At 41.8% G+C, this 20,728-nt stretch overlaps 1 protein-coding gene across 9 annotated transcripts; it reads left to right on the forward strand.

Moving 5' to 3' along the window:
* The first annotated feature begins 392 nt into the window (after window positions 1–392).
* On the forward strand, window positions 393–20,422 carry LOC149913805 (annexin A4-like). 9 transcript variants are annotated; one of them, XR_016460934.1, is made up of 6 exons: window positions 394–2,291; window positions 2,541–2,654; window positions 3,577–3,633; window positions 3,949–4,045; window positions 6,561–6,708; window positions 15,936–20,422. XR_016460934.1 is itself a non-coding variant. In XM_090128722.1 (5 exons), exons 1-5 carry the CDS (start codon window positions 2,238–2,240, stop codon window positions 15,944–15,946), a joined length of 384 nt encoding a protein of 127 aa, XP_089984848.1. In that variant the 5' UTR covers window positions 394–2,237; the 3' UTR covers window positions 15,947–20,422. The 9 variants fall into 9 exon arrangements, 5 of the variants coding, with proteins under 5 accessions (XP_089984848.1, XP_089984849.1, XP_089984846.1 ...); XR_016460935.1 differs by lacking the exon at window positions 3,949–4,045 and having other exon boundaries at window positions 393–2,291; window positions 2,541–3,633; window positions 15,936–17,710; window positions 19,341–20,422; XM_090128722.1 differs by lacking the exon at window positions 3,949–4,045.
* The last annotated feature ends 306 nt before the right edge of the window (window positions 20,423–20,728 follow it).

Here is a 20,728-nt window from a genome sequence, read left to right on the forward strand (position 1 = left end):
GCGCCAGCGCCGCCAGCTTTCTTCTCGGACAGACGTGAATACAGAAAACGGCAGTCGAGTCCTCCGCCTGCGGGGCAGCGGCTCAGCACGGCGCTGCTGACCGTTCGAGCCGAGCCGAGCCGGAACCGAAGGCGGCCGCCCGACTCTGCCGGGCTCCGACGCGTCTCGATCGGCGGGGTCGGTCCCTCTCTTTCGGGGCTGCCCGGCTCGGCCAGGAGCCGCTCCCGGACACCGGGCGTCCCGCCGCTTTCCCGGCACGGAATCCCGCGGCCGCCATTGGCGGAGAGCCCGCGCTCGGCCCCGCCTCTCCCGCTCTCCTATTGGTCGGCCCGCGGAACGGGGCGGGCGCTCCCGGCGGGGTCGTTTGCGCCCGCGGTCGCGCCGTCATTGCGTCATCATCGCGCGCGTCCCGCGTGGCCCCGGCCCGGCTGCCCGCGGCGCTGCCTCGCTCCGCGCGCCCGCTCCGCTTCCGGGGCCCCGGGGCCCGCGCCCCCGGATCCTTTTCCTCCGCGCGGCCTTCCAGCCGCTCTGCCCCCGGCCTGCAGAGATGCCTCGGGTCGTCGTGACCGAAGTGCGGGACCGGCGCGTGGCGGTGTTGAACGTCGTTCCGTTGGCATCAGCCGTCGGTCAGCCCGTCCAGAGCCCTGTGCGGGGCCTTCGTTTCCTCAGGCGGATAACGGGAGGATGCCGGAGCCGAGGGGCGGTGGGAGGGAGGCGGGGACGGGAGCATCCTGCCGTGCCGCCAGCAGCCCGGGGGCCGCGTGCTGTGGGTGCCGGCACGAAGCTCCGCCGTCCGTCAGCACGGGAGCTGCGGTTCTGGTGCAGCAGCAGGAGCTCAGCGCAGCCCTGCAGAGAGCGGTCCGGCGGCACGGGAAGAAGATGACGGCCTGGAGCGCGAGTGCCTCAGCAGTGTCTGCAGCCTGCGAGGAGCCGAGCCGGGCTGGGGAGAGGAAGGTGTGGGAGTCCCGGGGAGGGACGCGCGATGGCAGCGTTATTGGAAGGATCAGCTGCTTCCTCCACCGCTCCCGACGCCGAGCACTGGTTTCCTTTGAGAAGCAGCCCACTGTCACATCTGTGGGGTTCCGCAGGACACACAGGCATGGGGTAAGTTTAGGTTGGATATCAGGACAAACTTCTGTGCAGAACTTCTACAGCCGTGGGTGGGATCCCCCTGAGCTCCCCTTCTCCAGGCTGAGCAGCCCCCTCTCTCTCAGCCTCTTGTCATGGCAGAGGTGTTCCAGTCCCTTCACCATCTTGGTAGCCCTGCGTTGGACTCTTTCCAGCATGTCCAGCTGTCTCCTGTACTGGGAGCCCAGAGCTGGACGCTGTTCTCCAGCTGCAGCCTTCCCAGTGCCGAGCAGAGCAAAAGGAATGGTGCAGAATACTGGTCCTTACCTGCTACAAGAGAAGTCAGGACTAGGGCTATGATGGGAGTGCATTGCTTTATGATTGACGTGGAGAACTGCTAGGAAGAAGGCCTGGTGGGCCTGAACACAGATGCCGGGTGGTCCAGCTTTTGTTTCACTGGAAACCCGGTACTCCGTGGGCAGCAGTATGGAGATATGTTCTCCATGCAGTTGTGCCCCCGTGGCTTCTTTCTGATATGCTTGGGAAGTCCCACTAGAACAGGCTGCCGTGTGAGACAGAAGTGAGAGAGAAGCATCAGTTGTGTGGGTGGAGTTTTACTATCTCTGTGTTCACATCTTTTATGTTTGTCTTCTTTTTTTTTCCAGTTCAACTCTGCGTGCGTCGGTCTGCCTTTGCTAAATCCTTTTCTTGTGGCCTTAGGCAACAATCGAGGGGGTCTCAAGTTTCAGCGCTGAGCAAGAAGCGCAGGCTCTCAGGAAGGCCATGAAGGGCTTTGCTAAGTTGATCTCCCTCCATGGTCAACTTTTATTTTTTCCCCAGCACTGCGAATGGCTGCTCTGGTGGTTTGATAGAGGGAAGCATAGCTGCTTGCACTGCTCTGCTGCACAACTGCCCTAAAAATTGTTGGAAAGTGGAAACAGAACTGCCCTTCGTGTCCCAAAATGCAGCTGCTCTGGTGGCGTGGGTCCTGGCAGCTTTGTGTGCATCAATGTAGTCCTGGAGCTGTTGAGAGCCGGCTGTGTGAGGGACTGGAGGTGGCACAAGACCAGAGGGCACTTCTGATCCTTGTGCAAGCATCCTGACTAGCTTCCATTTGTTTCTTGCAGGCACGGATGAAGATGCCATCACTGACGTCTTGACCAAACTAAATGTTTCCCAGCGTCAGCTGGGTTCTGATCACCTCTAAGAGCACTACTGGCAGGGTGGGTGGTCTGCAGAGATGCATGAACGTGGTTGTGTCACTTGGGCGCAAAGTGAAAAACGACCCAATCTCTACAAGAGAAAGGTCGGCAGAGACTTCACCTGACCAAGGTTGTTTTGTTCTTGTTCAGTTCAGAGCAGTTGTTGATGCAAGGAGGGTTGGAGCCTGAAGAGGAGTGCTGAACAGCTCAGTTCCTCTGTCCTCAAAGGCCGTCCCTTCTGCCAACTCCTTTCTCCTCTTTGCCTTCTAGGATTTGATTGATGACTTGAAGTCGGAGCTGAGTGGGAATTTTGAGAGGGTGATCATTGGGGTGATGACTCCTACCACCATGTATGACGTGCACGAACTAAGGAGGGCTGTGAAGGTTTGGAAATCTTCCTTTTGTATTGCTTAAGTTCTGGCCAAGGACTTACTGCTTTGTTATGCATGTCTTCTCTCTCTTAAAGAAACCTGGTTGCACGTCACAAGCAGGTGCTGGTATCTTAAGTCTTGCCTTGGTGATTCCCTAGGGAGCAGGAGCAGATGAAGGTTGCCCAATGGAAATTCTGGCTTCTCGCACCAATGGAGAGATTTGTGGCATTAATGAGAACTACAAGCTTCGTAAGGAGTGCGAAAGGCTCTCTTGTCAGTTTCCTTCTGTCTGCGCTTCTTAATTGGAGGCTGTAGCACTAATGATGATGGCTGGAGTGCTGCAGTGCTGCTGGGAGCCCTGGGCACAGTTCTGTACTTAGCTAGGTTACAGCTGGCAAATGTTGTGGGCAGCACCCAGGTGGTGGCCCTGCTCCTAACGGGTGCTGTGTGTGTGTTCTTGCTGGAATATGGCTGCTCCCTTGAGGATGGCATCGTATCTGACACATCTCCCATGTTTCGAAGGGTCCTCGTGTCCCTCGCAACGGTGAGCCAAGCTGAGGGGAGAAGGGGGTGAATGTTCAGAGCTGCGGGCACAGCTCTGCACTCAGTGGTGAGGAGCTCCAGGCTGGCTTTTTCTCACCCTGTGTGTCCCATGACCTGCTCCTCAAACCCAGCCTCTCCGGGGAGGGAACTCTGACTCTGGGTGTGCATGAGTGCTGTGGGCTCTTCTTTAAATGTCCCAGTAAAGTGGGTTGCTGCTCGTTTCAGAAGGAAGCCCAAAGTACATCTGAGCTGCACTTCATTTGTAAGCTAGTGTTCCCTTTGAAGGACTCCATTATCCATCCCCAGCAGCTTTTCATGAATGGGGAATTCTCAGGAGTTGCTTCCAGTAGATGCTCTGGTGAACTGAGTCTTCTATCCTTGTGTCTTTGCAGGGAAACAGAGATGAAGGAATGTATGTGGATGATGCCCATGCTCAGCAAGATGCTCAGGTGCGTAGTAATGTGCTTCCCAATCTATTCTTGTGCAGGTGATGCGTGGTGAAGAGAAGCCAGCCTGTGAAATGGAAATAATGCTTTTAGCCTTGTTTGCAAGTCTCTAATGAGAGGTCTCTCGACAGGCTGGCTACTTGGCAGGGGCAATGAGATTTTGGCTGTGGGTTGCCGTGCCTGGTAGGTGCTTGTTGGAAAATATCTGTGATCTAGACAAGTACGCGCCAGCAGTGCTCTAGCTGCAAGGGATTTAAGATCTCCTGTACGCCCAGTCTTCTCCATGAGCCTTACTTTGTCACCCCTAATGTCTTGAAGTGCCTGTACGAAGCGGGGGAGAAGAAGTGGGGAACAGATGAGGTGCAGTTTATGTCCATCCTCTGTACACGGAACAGGTATCATCACCTAGTGAGAGGTAGGACCCCTGCACAGTGTCCTGGGTTTTTCTTTCCTTCCTTGTTTGTGTGTGATGCTTTTGTAGGAGCTCTGTAGCTGTCCAGTAGATGTGAACTCTTCTGAGGCAGCAGGTGTCCTAGAGAGAGCCGCATTGCATCCATTCCATTCTGGCTGTTTTATTCCCTCCTGAGACTGAAAGGGACTTGAGAAACCTAAGTCCAACTGGCTGCAGCTCCAGCATGGAAAGCAGAGATCATGAAGTGTGACTGCCATTGGGGCAGGGGGGAGAGGAGCTAAGAAACTTGATTGGCAGCACAAAGCAGCAGGTCTTGAAAATGGTACTAGCTGTGGTAGGCCAATTCGCAAGACTGTTAGCAGTGAAAATGAATTATTTCTGTGGGGCGATCCTGATTTAGCTGAGAGTGCTGCAGGGATGAAAGAATGTTCATGCAGTATACGAGGAGCTTGTTGCAAAGCGGTCCTTTGAATCTCTGTGACTTTCTGCCATAGTTTTTGATGGTACAGAGGCATTGCTAACAAGGACATAACAGCATTAAATCTGAGATGGTAGGCAGTTATTCAATAGATTGTTTAGTTCTTGTTCGGCCTGTGCTTTTTGTTGTTGTCTGTCTGCTATTCAGCTCAGAATACAGAACTATTGTATTTCTCATAAATGCTTAGCACTCAAATATGGAAGTGCTTCACAGGCATTAATTTTTGTACCTAACAAGTTTTACTATGAAGCCACGAGTGTCTTCATCATTATTTAGCACAATAATTGCAGCAGTACAAACAACCAACCTTATAAAAAATATTACATGCATTATTTTTTTTTAGCTCATCAAGGAAAGGGTTCTGTGAATCTTTACCTACACCTAGATCTACTGTGCAGTATACAAGATGGATACTCATCTGAAATATCTAGTGCTGTATCTATATGCAAAGTGTCAACCTAAATTTTTGGCTTTACAAAATTTTGATGACTATATTTTGCAGTAGATATATTTACAGCCTAGTTGTTTCTTCATTTCTTTTTATTTCCAGTACTTGAATGTATTATAGGATTCTATATGGGTTTATTTGTGTGGCAAAGATCACCTTTCTTTGTTTACTGCTCCAAGATACTCGTTTTATTGAAAATTACTCATGAAGACTTATGATGTTTCTCTGAAAATGCTGAAAATAACTAAAAGGCAATCTTTAACATTTACCATTAGAAAACAAATGGTTTGTGCATGAGATGAAAAGACAATAAAATCTGTTATGTTAACAGATAGATATCATTTACTTTTAAGCAGAGTACTATGAAATCTTTTACCAAGAGGTACAAAATTACAAAAGAAGCACTGAATTTACTTCAGTCATTTTTAAATTTTACTTGAGAGTCTGTCACGGAGTTATCTAGATCAACGTGTGCCCTCGACAGGGGGCAGCAAGCCCATAGGCCCCCTGGCCCAAAAACAGGACGGAAAAGGGGGAAGGGAAGGGAGATGGGAGCTGGGCCCAGAAACCAGAACAGCAGCAACAATCTAAGGAGGAAAACTTAATTTTACTAAACATGATATTGGAATGCAAGATAACACAATATAATATAATATAATTGAAATTGAGGCTAATAAATCAAATAAGAGAGAGAGAGTGTCCGAAACTAAAAGGCCTACTTTGAACTGAAGGCACACGGTTGGGGAGCAGACCCACACACTGCTAGGCAGTGAGCAAGAGAGCAAGAGAGCAAGATCCCATGACTCCCTCCCATGGCTTATCTTCCTCTCTGAACATGAAGTCCCCTGGGATGTGTAGTTCTTCCTTTCTTCTGAGAACCAGGCATCCAGAAAGTTGTCAGTCCACGGAACTGGAGTATTAACTCTTTAATTACCCGTGCTTTACATGATGTTTGGTGTGGAATACCGATAACAAAATTATAAAACCATGACAGAGTACTGTGTTTTGTACTTTTTTGACTTCCAAAGTCAAAAAAGAGCTGATTTTGCTGTGGGAGGTAACTATGGTTAGGAGAGAAACTGTGTGCTCATTTTCCAGAAGGTAGTACATAAAAAATAAAGAAAGATCTTTGTATTCCTGGAAATTTGAGAAATTGGAGGGTCTGCTGTAGGAAATAGGATATATCAGTGTTTCTGTTTACAAGACAGTGACTGCTGTTTGTAATCTGTTAGAGGATGGGTATCTTGTCACAGAACAACCCTTTTGGACATCTTTATAAATGTTTTAGTAACTGAGCAATGGATCAGTGATGCAAAATACTTTCTTATCTAGCAGCAGCTCTTATCTGAATTTACTGTATCTATTGTGGAGAAAGCATGAGGTTCCAGTGCTACAGTGTTTGTGTTGTGAGCACTACAAAACTTTTTAAAACCACTGTTCATTTGCTCAGTATCAAAGAAAACATTTTAACCAAACTTAAGTGCTAACTAGTCACTCGGAGGTCTTCACTACCTAAAATTTTCCTTCATAACAGAATCTTTACAGTGTATGAGATAGAAATAATAAAATAATTTTCTTATTCTTTCCCTTAGGCATTTCCTGGAAACACAAACTCTGATAGTGTGGTCCGACATGATTTGCAACACCCAGTCATTGCTCGCTATGTACGTATAGTTCCTTTAGATTGGAATGGAGAAGGCCAAATTGGGTTAAGAATTGAGGTCTACGGCTGCTCCTACTGTAAGTTTTTCCATTATATTCCTTAAAAAAAAAAAAAAAATCTAAATAGAAACTGTCTTTGAATTTCAGATTAAATCTGAATCTCAAGTGCTTTTTGCTAAAATGCATGAAGATATTCCAGGATTACTAATTGTAATAACTGGAGCTTAATTTAATATTTACTGTATCCTTTATTCTGAGTTTCTAGTTAGCTCTTCTATAGGAAATACAGCATTAGAATTACTAAGAGTGCTTTGAAATCACTACTTTTGATCTTCAAAATTGTTTTTGCAGAAGACTTGAATAGACCAGTTGAGGAAAAGATAGCATTCAGATACATTTCATGCTGGGTCTTGAGAGGGAAACAAGACATAATTCATTGCCTGATGACAAAGATAAAAATAAAACAAGTAAAAATTCAATTGAAGAAGCTCACCTTGTCTAAATATGACATGTTTTTCGGAGATTTTTCCTTTAATATTTGAGTATAACTTTAGAATCTCTTCTAAAAAAAAAAAACGAGATGAGCAATGGTGCAAGTGGTTAAGAGCACAACAGATCAAGTTTTAAGAAAAGCAAGTGTAGTTTCTAAATACCATTCCTTGAATTTGATCCTGTGGGTGCTTACGTGAAGTCCACATGCCTGCAAACTGTAAATGTCTGATGTCCTATTTCTATGCAAATTTAGTACAGTATTCTTGTAGGTGTTTTAGGGGAAATAAATACTTGAGATTTATCTTAAAAAAAAAAAATAAAAAATGTTAGAACAAGTTAAGAAGCACCTATCTTGAAGACTCTTCCATTGACATCAAGTGATTTAAGACCTATTGAAACACTTTGTCATGGTAACTAGCAATTATGTTAATTAACTAGCAAAAATATCTTGTGATTTCTGTTGCTTTGACTTGGCTATGTGCTTTCACTCTACTAAAATATTTTATATGCTGTTTTAAGTGTAGCCAACACTATAACATGGTTGATTTCACATCATGATTACATTTTTTTACATTTAAGTATATCTACTATACAAATACAAGTATATGGAGACAGAAACCAACTTTTTTTTTTTTTTTTAATCCAACACTTTTTTAAACAACAACAAAAAAAAGAAAATATTTTTAAGTTGTAGGTTTTTTTGTTTGTTTTTTTGTTTTGTTTTTTTTTAGCCAAAAATATTTACAAGCAAAAGGTTTTAGGTTTTTGTTTTGTTTCCTTTTTTTTTTTTTTTTTAATTAAATTGATATCTTATGCACTGTAAGCACGTTACAAGATGAATTTGGAGTCTGAAACTAAATGTGAGGAAAAGCATAGTTGGCTAACAAAATTATTTCTGTCACTGGATGAAAAGTTGTCTGCTTGAAAGACTGCATATTTCTGGAGAAAAATAAAACACATCTATCAAGGAAATAATGAATCAACTAAAAAAATACTGATAAAATTTGTCTTCACAGACAACTGAAGTAAGAAACCTAACCTTTTGTTTTCCTCGAAGAGAAGCATTGAACTGCTAGTATTATAAGTTATTTCAGTATTTTGTTAATGACATTAATAATAATGTTTTACATTTATATGTCTATAGGAACTTTTTTTTTTTCTCCTCCCAAACAAACAAAACAAAGAAACAAAAAAAACCTCTCCTAAAATACTGTGTAGATTTTAGAAGCAGGAATCAGGCTGTCCTTGAGTCAGTATGCTGAAACCAGTAGACAGCAGCAGCGCAGTTGAGAAGAAAAGTTCACTGTCTTATGACTTCTTGGAAAAACAGAATAATGTTTGAGAGTTCCAAACTTGTTTTCAGATGCATTATTTGGAGCAACTTATGTAAAGTTACATTGTTCCATAGATACAGAATTCAGCAGGAGCAAAGTTTTTAGCCCTATAATTAGTATTGTATATTGAAGCATTGTCATTAACCAGTGAGATTTGCAGATTAATCCTGCTGTCAGTGAAGAAACTGACTGTATAGATAAGTAGCAATTTTTTAAGCCTGATTAAAACATGGGCATCTAATCCAATTTGTGAAACTTTTTGAAACAGTACCTAAAGCAAAAGGTTGCTTAATACCTTACAATCATATATTTTTCTTCAAGTTTGTAGGTTTATATTGAATGCAGTCTTTTATTTAGAGAATATTTGAGAACATATTTCAGATGTAGAACTTGCACATTTTCTCATAGTAAAGGTTTAATTGGAAAGTCATAAACTTAGTGCTTAAAAAAATATTTCATTGCACAATACAGCAATCTGGTTATTAGTCTCAGAGTATTAAGAACTCTCATTAAACCACATATTGAAATACGTGGTCATTAATTGCCATATTGATTTGTTCTTATTTTTCTTGAGTATGCTGATAAAATACACATTATTTTTTGTGTGTCAGAAATGGAAACCACATTCTTCCTTGCACAGCAATGTGAATTAAAAAAAAGGTTCAACTTTAAAAGAGAATTAGAGATGACATCTATTCCCTAGAGAAGTTTGTAAAATTACAAAATATTTCCTTTCAAGGTGCTCTTATTCATTTAATTATTTGCTTGCCTTCTTGCTTTGAGATTTTTCTATGTTTGAAACTGCAGATGAGATCTGCGACGTTACTTTCTAATAGATCTCTTGGAAGTCACAAAAATAAATAAATAAATAAATAAATAAATAAATAAATAAATTAAAGGCTCCCTCTACAGTAAGATTGAAAATGTTCTTTACATTTCTCTCTGTGAATAAGTGCTGATGTCAAATTTAGAAAAGATTTTAACTGTGTGGGAAGAGAAGCAAACAAAATATTTAACATTAAAAAAATATATACTGTAGTCAACGGGAGTTGTAGCTTTCATTTTAAAATCATAGAATGACTTATGTTGGAAGGGATTTTAAATATCATGTGGTTCCAATGCCCTCACATGAACATAGTTATCAACCACTAGATCAGGTTGCCCAGGGCCTGATCCAGACTGGCACTGAATGCCTCTAGGGAAAAAGCATCTGCATCTTCTCTGGGCAACCTTTTCCAGTCCTTTACCACAGTGAATAAAAAATTTCCTCCTATCATCTAACCTAAATCTCCTTTCTTTTAATTTAAAACCATTCTTGCCCGTTCTCACTAATAGACCATGAAAAAAGTTGGTTTTCTGCCAGTTCATAAACTCCTCTGAAGTATTGGAAGGTCACAATGAGGTCTCCCCAGAAAAACAATCCTCCTCTCCAGTATAAACAAGCCCAACTTCCTGAACCTCACGGGAGAGGTGCTCCAGCCCTCTGATCATCTTTGTGGCTGCCCTCTGGACTGATTCCAACAGCTCCACATCTTTATTGTCTTCAGGGCCTAAGACCTGGGCACAGTATTTCAGGCGTGACTTCACAAAAACAGAACTGAGGGGGACAACTTCTTCCTGTTACCCAGTTGGCTGCCCTTCTTTTGAGGCAGTCCAGTATACTGTTGGCCTTCCAAATTGCAAGTGCACAATGCTGGCTCACATCCAGCTCTTTATCCACTGGGACCCCCAAGTTCTACTTGACAGAGCTGCTCTCATTGAGTACTTCTCCCAGTCTGTTCACATATCTGAGATTGCTCCAACCCAAGTGGCAACACCTTACATTTTGGTTTGATGAATCTCATTTGATTTTACATGAGCCCGCTTTTCAAGCTGTTCCAGGCGATTACAGATATGTAGTGAAGCTGTGCAGAGAGAAAATTAGAAAAACCAAAGCCCAGTTAGAATTGAGCTTGGTCATTAAGATAAAAGACAACAATAAATATTTCTATAAATATATCAACAGCAAGAGGAGGGCTAGAGAGAACCTCCATGACTTGTTGGACACCAAGGGCAACATGGTGACCAAGGATCAGGATAAAGCTGAGGTATTAAGTGCTTTCTTTGCCTCAGTCTTTAATAGTAAGACTTGTTACTCCCTGGGAACACAGCCTCCTGCACTGGTAGATAGGGATGGGGAACAGAATAGGCCCTGCATAGTCCATGATGAGATGGTTTTGGACTTGCTCCAGAAGCTGAATGCTCAAAAGTCCATGGAGTCAGATGGATTGCATCTAGAGTGCTGAAGGAGTTAGTGGATGTGGTTTCCAAGCCACTCTTCATCATCCTTCAGCAGTCCTGGCTAACCGGGGATGTCTCAGTGGACTGGAGACTGGCAAATGTGACACCCATCTTCAAAAAGGACGGAAAGATGATCCTGGTAGCTCCAGGTCTATCAGTCTCGCCTCAGTACCAGGGAAGATTATGGAACAGATAATCTCAGGAGACATAATGGACCAATTAAAAGTCAACCAAGGGATCAGGCCTAGTAAGTATGGGTTTACAAATGGTAGATCATGTTTGGCAAACCTGATTTCATTCTATGACAAGGTGAGCCATTTAGTGGATGAAGGTAAGGCTGTCGATGTGATCTACCCGGACTTCAGTAAAGACTTTGACACTGTCCCTCACAACATTCTCATGGAGAAGGTGGCTGCCCATAGCTTGAATAGATGTATGCTCTGCTGGGTGAAACACTGGCTGGATGGCCAAGCCCAAAGAATTGTGATCAATGGAGTTGAATGTAGTTGGCGGCTGGTCATGAGCAGTGTCCCCCAGGGTTCAGTACAGGGGCCGCTTCTATTTAACATTTTTATTAACAATCTTGATGAGGGGATTGAGTGCACCCTCAGTAAGTTTGCAGTCGACACCAAATTGAGAGGGAGTGTTGATCTGCCAGAGGGGAGAAAGGTGCTACAGAAGGTCCTGGATAGACTGGATTGATGGGCCAAGGTGAACCGTGTGAGATTCAATAGCGTCAAGTGTCAGGTCCTGCATTTTGGTCACAACAACCCCAGGCAACCCTATAGGCTTGGGAAGGAGTGGCTGAAAAGTTGCCTGTCAGAAAGGGACCCTGGTATATTGATGGACAGTCAGCTGAATACGAGCCAGCAGTGTGCCCAGGTGGCCAAGAAGGCCAGTGGCATCCTGGCTTGGATCAGGAATGGTGTGGTGAGCAGGACTAGGGAAGTAATTTGGCCCCTGTACTCAGCACTGGTGAGGCCTCACCTCGAGTACTGTGTTCAGTTTTGGGCACCTCAATACAGAAAGGACATGGGGTGCGAGCAGGTCCAAAGAAGGGCTGCAAGGCTTGTGAAGGGCTTGGAAAATATGCCGTATGAGGAGCGACTGAAGGAATTGGGCTGTTTAGTCTGGGGAAAAGGAGTCTGAAGAGAGACCTTATTACTCTCTTCCAGTACCTGACAGGTGCTTTCAGCAAGTGCAGGGTTGGTTTCTTCTCACTGGTGACAGGATGACGGAAAATGATCTCAAGTTGTGCCAGAGTAAGTTTAAGCTGGATATCAGGAAAAGCTTCTTTACAGAAAGGGTTGTTAAGCACTGGAATAGGCTCCCCAGAGGCAGGGTTGAGTCACCTTTCCTGAATGTGTTTAAAAACCATTTGTTTACTGTGCTCAGAGACATTATTTAGCAGAGGGTTGTTAGAATTAGGGTAAGTTTGGTTAGGTTGTGGTTGGACTTGATGGTCTCTGAGGTCTTTTCCAACCTGAGCACTTCTATGGTCAGGCATAGCCTATCCTTGATGAAGCTGTGTTGGCATTCTTGAATCACCCCCCTCCCCTTTCTTGCACATGCCTTAGAGTAGATTCATGGAGGTTCTGCTCTGTGATCTTCCCTGGCACAGGTAAGGCTCACTGGTCGATAGTCTCCCAGATTTTCCTTTCTCCCTTTATTAAAAATGGGAGTGATGATTCCTTTTTCCACTTGCCAGGACCTTCACCTGACAGCCATGAATATTCAGAAATGATTTAGAGTAGCTTGGCAACCACATCAGTCAGTTAGTTCAGGACTCTGAGATACATGTTGTCCAGCTCCAGAGACTTGTCCATATTTAGTGTCATAAGGCAGTGTCAGACTTGCTCTTTTCTGACAGTATAGGAGGCATTTTGCTCCCCATCCCCTTTGTAGAGTTTCAGGTACATATAATATATTTAATACACTCAAAAGAGGAGAAAGGATCTTTACATTTGCAGTGACATAATTTATCAGAAAGCAAGCCATAGGAAAAAATTATCAAAAAGCAAGTCATAGGAAAGAAAGTAATGTTACAGAAGGCAAAGTATCCACTGAATTCATTAATGCAAAGCTGATGGAATATTTATATTCAAGCTCTTTTTGAGACAGAGAGTAAAGAGACATGATAGATAGATGTCTCTCGTCATGTTCCCATTTATGAATTTTTTAGACAATCAGCAAATTCAAGGCATCTGGAGCCTATGACAACTACAATATATATTGTATTTTATCACTGATTTTTGAAGTTCATAATAAGCTCCTGCAGAATCATTGCCATACGAATAGTTCCTTCAATCACAATACTGCAGCAGATTAATGCATACAAAACAAACAAACAAACAAACAAACAAACAAACAACAACAAAAAAAACAGTAGCATTCCTATTGAACAGTCTTCGACAGCACTTTTTAAGATAATCTTCTGAGGACTTCTGGGTGCTGAAATCTTATGGCATGAGTGGAATGGAGTCACTGATACCTTTGCTCATGGACTAGTTCTATCTTGTTATGTCAAATGTTACTGTTAGAGTATTCTGATGTATGACTGATTTCTTTTTAAGGAAGGAGAGAAAAGAAGAAAAATGAACAAGTCAGACCTTATCATTTTATGAAGAAATGAACATTTTTTTTATGGAGATTATTTACTCCTTAGATAGTACAGTGAACAAAATCTTGGTCATGTGAATATTTACAAGAGAAAAAAAAATTAGACTTGGAGATGCTGTTAAGGCTTAAGCCATAAGTATTTGAAAGGAATATTTACAATAACTGTTTTGAAAATATTGAAGTGCTAAAAATTAGAGCTTGAACAGATTTTGACAAGTTAATCCTATTTGCCTGTAGTGACTTTAAGTGAAACCATTGTTCCTCTTCACTATTAATTCCACATTCATCAGCTGTATTCATCATTAGAAAAATTTCTGTGATACTTGTAATTTCCTTTGCCATTGTCATGCTATTGCTACCAACTATTCATATCTCCATCACTCTCTCCTATGGTTGCCATATGTACTTCACAGAAACTCCATTCTCTCCAAAACTATATATTACATCAAAATATCACAGGGAATATTTAAAGTAGATAAGAAAGCCACTATTTAACTTGTGTGGAACCTAACCAATTTTCTTTTGTCCAGTGCCACTAGATAGATATACTGGACATTTTGTTTCATCAGCCTATGCTCACAAACAAACAAACCTTCACGATCAAAAAACTGATGAAGTGTCTTGATGGCCACTGGAACTCCCTATGCTGAATGAATTATATGTCCATATGTATGTAAACATATGAATACATATTTATTCTTTTACACTTTTTTTTTCCACCTAAATTGTGAAGATACTTATGTGGTCTCATAATCCATGTAAATGGTTCTTTGCCAACCTCTCATAATATTTTATTACTCATAATAATAATGTTCACTGAACTGTCTTAATGAAAAGATGGACTTCTATGACCATAGAAGTGATGGAACTGCATAAAAATATTAAATGATAGATAGGAAGAAACATTTTGAAGCATATGTTTTGTCTAATCATGTTCTCATATTTGTAGCAACTGTATTAAATCATTGTAATTAAAATTGTTTTTCATTTTGGAGAAAAAAAGAATCACAGATGTGAGAAAATTATCAGCAGTCACTGTAAACTTAGTAGCTTTGTTTGTGACAGTGAATAGAACACTTAAGAGTTATCCGAAGCATCCAACCCTCTTTTTCTCTGTTTCTCTTTAGATATTTTTATTTTGGATATTTCTACAATTTCTATGTAATTGATCTTCAGCCAGCATAGTCACAGTTCAACATCTGCAAGCATAGCTTGGTATTTACTTTTTCTGATATTACAGGTGCATGTCTCAGTACTTGTATTAAAACAATGGAGAGTGAGGGAAATGAACTGTGAAAGCATTTGAAGATCTCTTTGAAAACATGCTCTGTTTGAAAGCTTAATTCTTTTCTAATGTACTCTCTAGCATGTTTTTTTTTTATTTTATTTTATTTTATTTTTCTTATTTGTTTTCACATAGAGGGGACTTCTTATCTTGAAGATCATAAAAAGTGGTGATTTTCCTCATTTGCTCCATGGTACTCCTCAAACAGTAGAGTTTTGCAGATTTAGGATCAAAAATAACTTTTTTTTTTTTTTTTAATAAGTATTTAAAGTGTGGGTTGTTTACCTACTCCCCAGGAAGAAATAGTTGTGATTGTTTCTTTGCAAGTGTTTGTTATTCTGGTATGAAAGTAAGTGAGAACAGACTTCAGCTAATTTCTTATCTCTAGTGGTTAACAGTAATAGGTATGGGTCTATTTTGGTTCTGGCTGTCCAGCACAGGGCACCCCAGACACACACAGCAGCCCAGCAGGCCCTGTCATCAACTCAGCACCTAAGAATGGTACAATTTTTAAATGAAATATTAAAATTTAACATATATTTTTCATTCTTTTAACATATATTTAGTCTGATACAAAAAATGTTTTATTTTTGTATCAACTTCTTGAAACCACAGCAAATTGAGCAGTCCATTATTTTTAAATGTCTAGCTGTAGTGAAGTTACTGGTGGATATTCTCAGGCACCACAGGTTTGTGATCTGCAACAGCAATGTGTATCCCATACAAGTACATTTGTTATGCATCAGTGGATGCATAATCAAAGTCAGATTTTAAAAAGATCTATTTTACATGCATACATATCCCACCAAAATGTTCAGTTGCATACTCAAACATTTTTCAATTACACTTGAACACTTTTTTAAATCATTCAGCATTTCCTTTAGAAGAGTATGTATTGCTAGTTCATTTTTAAAAGATTTTTTAAGGTTTTTTGATGGAATACTGTATAATCAATGAATGTACAGATGTTATAACAGAATCACTGAATGGCCAGGGTTGGAAGGGACCTCAAGGATTGTGGATCGCCAACCTCCCTGCACATGCAGGGCCACCAACCTCCCCATTTAATGCTAGACCAGGCTACCCAGGGCCTCATAAAATCTGGCCTTGAACACATTCAGAGATGGGGCATCCACAACCCCTCTAGGCAGCTGTTCCAACACCTCACCACTCTCTCTGTAAAGAACTTCCCCCTGACATCCAACTTAAATCTTCCCTCCCTCAACTTCAAACCATTTCCCCTCGTCCTGCCATTATCTACCCTTTCAAAGAGTTGACTCCCCTCCTCTTTGTAGACTCTCTTTAGGTACCGGAATGCTGCTAAGAAGTCACCCTGCAGCCTTCTTTTCTCCAGGCTGAACAAGCCCAACTCCCTCAGCCTGTCCTCACAGGGGACGTGTTCCATCCCTCTGATCATCTTTGTGGCCCTCCTTCAGAAAAATTGATTTAGAAATACTAATTTTTTTTTTTATGGGACACTTGGACTTTGTTTATCTTTTAGAACGTCACAATAAATTAAATAAGATTTAAATACATTCCCTTAAATATTTTCTTTGCTCTGAAAGTAATGCTTCCCATTTATCAAATTGTATCATCATAATCTTATATAATATAGTTTCCATTTAAATAGAATAAGTTCTAAGCTACAGAAGATTATTTTTCAATGTAGTCACCATGACTAGCTATGCATTTTTGGTGGTGATTGAAGAAGGGCTTGTATGCTGCGCGTATTGTTTAAAAAAAAAAAAAAAAAGCCTGGAGCAGCAGATTTGATCCACTATTACTGTCACCACTGCTGAAACACACCACCTAACACACTATGCTAACACTGACCGTTAAATCTCTGTGAATGTTCATCAAGTATTGAAGAATGTCAATGGATGCTGTTTTTTCCACATGGAGGAATTCAGTTATATCTTTGTTTCATGTGCACTTCTGTGTCAGATATAATTTTCACAGACTGCCACTATGCTGCCATCATGGCAACAAAATCTAGTGGGATACTGGTGGGAATGTTCAATCTCTACTGTTATACTACTGATATCTACCTCTGATATCATGGGCCAACAAAATAAAATAGAAGGCATTGCTTTCAGAGCAGCCTTTGCATGAGAAATCTATAAATCTTTCCTTTTCACATAAGTGCTTATATAACTTCTAGATTAGAAAATTATTTTAATAAAGGAACCTCAAACTTTTAGAAGAATGTATGTAATTAGCGAGTTCTGAAAATAAATATTTTTTTTACATTATTAATTGTTTTCAGCATTTATTTTTCCGAACAGAACTTCATATTTCTGTATTGGTTGCTGGAAAAAGAATTATTGCTTAATTCCTTGCATGGTAACATCTCTATTTTTCTTTTTCAGAAACTTGAAGTAGTGGATTTTTAATTCTTTCAATATAAACATGTTCTTACTTCCTTTCTTCCTTCGTTTTCTCTCTCCTTGTTTTCTTTATTTCTCATGGTACATAGTTGCCCTTTTGGTTCTAAGTATATTGAACAACTTGAGAGAATAACTTTATAAAACCATAGCTATAAAAAAGTTCTTTGTTACCTAAAAGATCGCATCCCTGGATGTGTTTAAAAACCATTTGGATGTGCTGCTCAGATAGATGATTTAGCAGAGGCTTGTTAGGGTAGTAAGGTTAGGTCGTTGGACTCAATGATCTTGAATGTCTTTTCCAACCTGAGTGATTCTATGATTCTGTTTGTTTAGCCACAGCTGGCATTTATGTAGCATGCTTTTATTTACGGATGCTCTTGCTTAGTGATGCATGTATAAGTGTGTCTGTCCCCCCATCACTTTACCCCTGTGTACATTCTCTTCAGGTAGAGAGAAAAGCGGTGATTCTGTTTCCTATGAAGACTAAATTGCAAACAATCATACAGACTGTTACTGAACTAAAGAAAACTGAGTTAGTTGTGTTGTTTTTGGTGACATCAGTGTTGCCATGGTACCAGAGGATCTCAACGCACCCCTTTTGCTTGGGTACTTCTTATATTTTTTTCTATGCCTTGTATAGGTGCAGAAAATTGTACCATTGAACTGTCCACTGGACTAATGGGGTAAGTGGGACAGCTGTCCCTTCACCGCTGCTTCATAGCTTCTCTTCTTTGACTCGTTTTCTGAGGAAAGCCTCTGAACGGAATACAACTTGCAAGCATTGGTTGTTGGTTCTGTAGGTTAGATTCAGTGAAGCTTACTTATATCTGGTTAATCTGGGGAGGATTGAGATCCTCTGTATCTCTGTCACCTGTTCCACGTTTGAGTACCCTCACAGTGAGAGCCTTTTCATTCTACTAAGTGTCACCCTGGGTAGGGACACATTTCACTAGATGAGGTAAAAGGAGCAGTCCTTGAGAGCAGTCCTGCAGAGAAGGACCTGGGCGTCCTGATGGATGATAAACTTAACATGAGCCAGCAGTGCTCTTGCAGCTCAGAAAGCAAATGGTATACAGGGCTCCATCAGAAAAGGGGTGGTCAGCAGGGACAGGGAGGTGATTGTCCCTCTCCACTCTGCTCTTGTGGGGACCCATCTGGAGTACTGTGTCCAGATCTGGAGCCTCCAGTACAAGAAAGACAGAACTGATGGAGAGGGTCCAGAGGACGACCACAGAGATGATCATGGGACTGGAGCACCTTCCCTACCAAGATAGTCTGAGGGAGCTGGGCTTCTTCAGTCTGGAGAAAAGAAGGCTGCAGGGTGACCTCACTGCAGCCTTTCAGTACCTAAAGGGAGCCTACAAACTGGAGGGGAGTCATTTCTTTGAAAGAGTAGACAACAGCAGGACAAGGGAAAATGGGTTTAAGTTGAGAGAGGGAAGATTTAGGTTGGATGTCAGGGGGAAGTTCTTTACAGAGAGAGTGGTGAGGTGCTGGAACAGCTGCCAAGAGAGGTTGTGGATGCCCCATCCCTGGAGGTGTTCAAGGCCAGATTGGATGGGGCCCTGGGCAGCCTGGTCTAGCATTAAATGTGGAGGTTGGTGGCTGTGCACATGGCAGGGGGGTTGGAGATTCATGATCCTTGAGGTCCCTTCCAACCCTGGCCATCTGTGATTCTGCAATTTTTCTGGGAGGCAATTAAAGTTAACGTAAATACAGTTTTGCAGCTTACTGCTGTGCTTTCTGGAAACTTCTGCCTGGGTAGCTGTGCTCATCAGAGGTCATATTTCACTGCAGTCTGGCTGACATAAGTAAGCCAGAAAGGTAGGTAGTATATATCTCAAGTGAAGCAGCAAATGACAAATTCACCAAGAAGTTTAAAAAATCGCTGCACTGCCCAATAACTCAGTGTATTCTTCTATGTTTTAAATACATGAGAAGACAATGCATTCCTGGAGCATGCCTGAAAATCAGTAAAGATGTGCAAGTTGACAACACATTCTAGCAAATCACACTGCCATGGCTTAATACAGTATTTTCCTACAAATGATCTTTACTGCTTTTTTGCTGAAGGTTATTGATCCTTCCGAGAATTTTCACCAGCTTCAGTGGGTCCAGTGCTTCATAGTATAGCTTAAAAAAAAACAAACAGGACCTTCTCCCTGCCTATCTTCAAGCTCTGTTTCTTTGTAGGAAGGTTACTGAACCTCATGTGGCCTGTAGCTTCCCATACAGTAATCTTTTTTTGCTGCAGATTTTTAAGAGTGATCCTTATTCCCCTAGCATTAAAAACAGCATCTTTCTTTCACACAGCCACTTGATTGTGTTCTTAAAATGAGATAATGACAATTTCCACTCTTGAAGATATTTGAAGCTCTGGATACTTGAAGCTCTGGATGTACTTACGGGCAACCTGCTCTAGCTGATTCTGCTTGAGCTGGGGGATGGACGAGATGACCTCTAGAAGTCCTTCCAATCTCAACAATTTTGCAAGTTTCTGAAGATGAAATTATAGCTGAGGCAAATACAGTTCTCCCAATCCCCTACCAATCCTTTCCAACAAGTTTCTAATAATAATATATTGTTGATCTTCATTTTGATTTTACTTTCATGTTATCTCACACAAAGTGGGGGGACATAGGACAGGAAGTAAAAAAGAACAACATAAAAGGAATGATGAATATTTTCACAAAATTAAATTATGTGGCCTGCCATATCTGAAGAAAAAGAAGGATATAAGTTCTTTTGAGAATTGCGGTTTAACTTGTCACGTAGCTAAACATCACACAGCCATTCACTCTCTCCAGACTCCCCCTTTCCATCCCAGATGGAATGAGGGAGAGAATTGGGGAAAAAAAAAAAAAAAAAAAAAAAAAAAAAAAAACAGGAATTGCAGGTTGAGATAAAAACTATACACTAAGAAAGAAGAGGAAAATGGGAAGAAATGCAACTATAAATATATAAATGCATACTTTATACAGCCACAGTGCAATTACTCTCTACCTACTGACCAATCCACAGCAATAAATACAACTCCCTGCTGACCTGTGGCCTGCCAGCAATGCAAGTTCTTACCCCATACCAACCAATGCCCAGCAACCCTCAAGGGGTGTCTGTCCCATGTCCTGGCCTTCATCAATACTAGAGCACTTCTCCACCAGTCCAAGTCAATCTACATCCCCATCCCCCTTCAAACTTAGTTTACAGGTCTTTGGATGAGCCCTGCTAATTCCTGTTCCAGAACCCTTTTGCTACTGTGAAATAAACCTTTTCCATGTATTACTGTCAGGTCTGGTGTCTTATAAAACCAGCCATGATCAAAGAACTCAAAGCCCTGCCTATAGCATCAGTCTTGTAGCCAGGCATTTATGGACTGGATCCTTCTATTCCATCCCATGTCATCACCTGAAAACGAAGGGAGGGAAGAGAAAATAACTTGTGCCCCAGACCCTTTCACCAACTGTCCCAAGGCCTTGAAGACTTTCTTCATTCCCCTCAGACTATGGGATGCAGTTTCCTCCCCATCTGTGGAAGATCAGCAGAGGGTAGTAGTCATGACCTTCTGCATGTCATATTTTATAGAATAACCCTTGGCCTAATTCTGGCCACCTGTCCTGGCTCCACCCTCCCCTTGCAGTCATGCGTATAGCGGTGACTTCTTTTTCCCACTAAGTGGCCTGTCCTGGCTTGGCCATGGACAT

The sequence above is a fragment of the Phasianus colchicus genome, chromosome 34, assembly GCF_987193195.1.
Source record: "Phasianus colchicus chromosome 34, bPhaCol1.hap1.1, whole genome shotgun sequence".
Taxonomy (NCBI): domain Eukaryota; kingdom Metazoa; phylum Chordata; class Aves; order Galliformes; family Phasianidae; genus Phasianus; species Phasianus colchicus.

Coding starts and splice junctions, on each gene's coding strand:
- LOC149913805 (XM_090128719.1), top strand. CDS start 685: ATGCCGGAGCCGAGGGGCGGTGGGAGGGAGGCGGGGACGGGAGCATCC. Junction 1,105..2,195: donor GCAGGACACACAGGCATGGG/GTAAGTTTAGGT, acceptor TGTTTCTTGCAG/GCACGGATGAAGATGCCATC.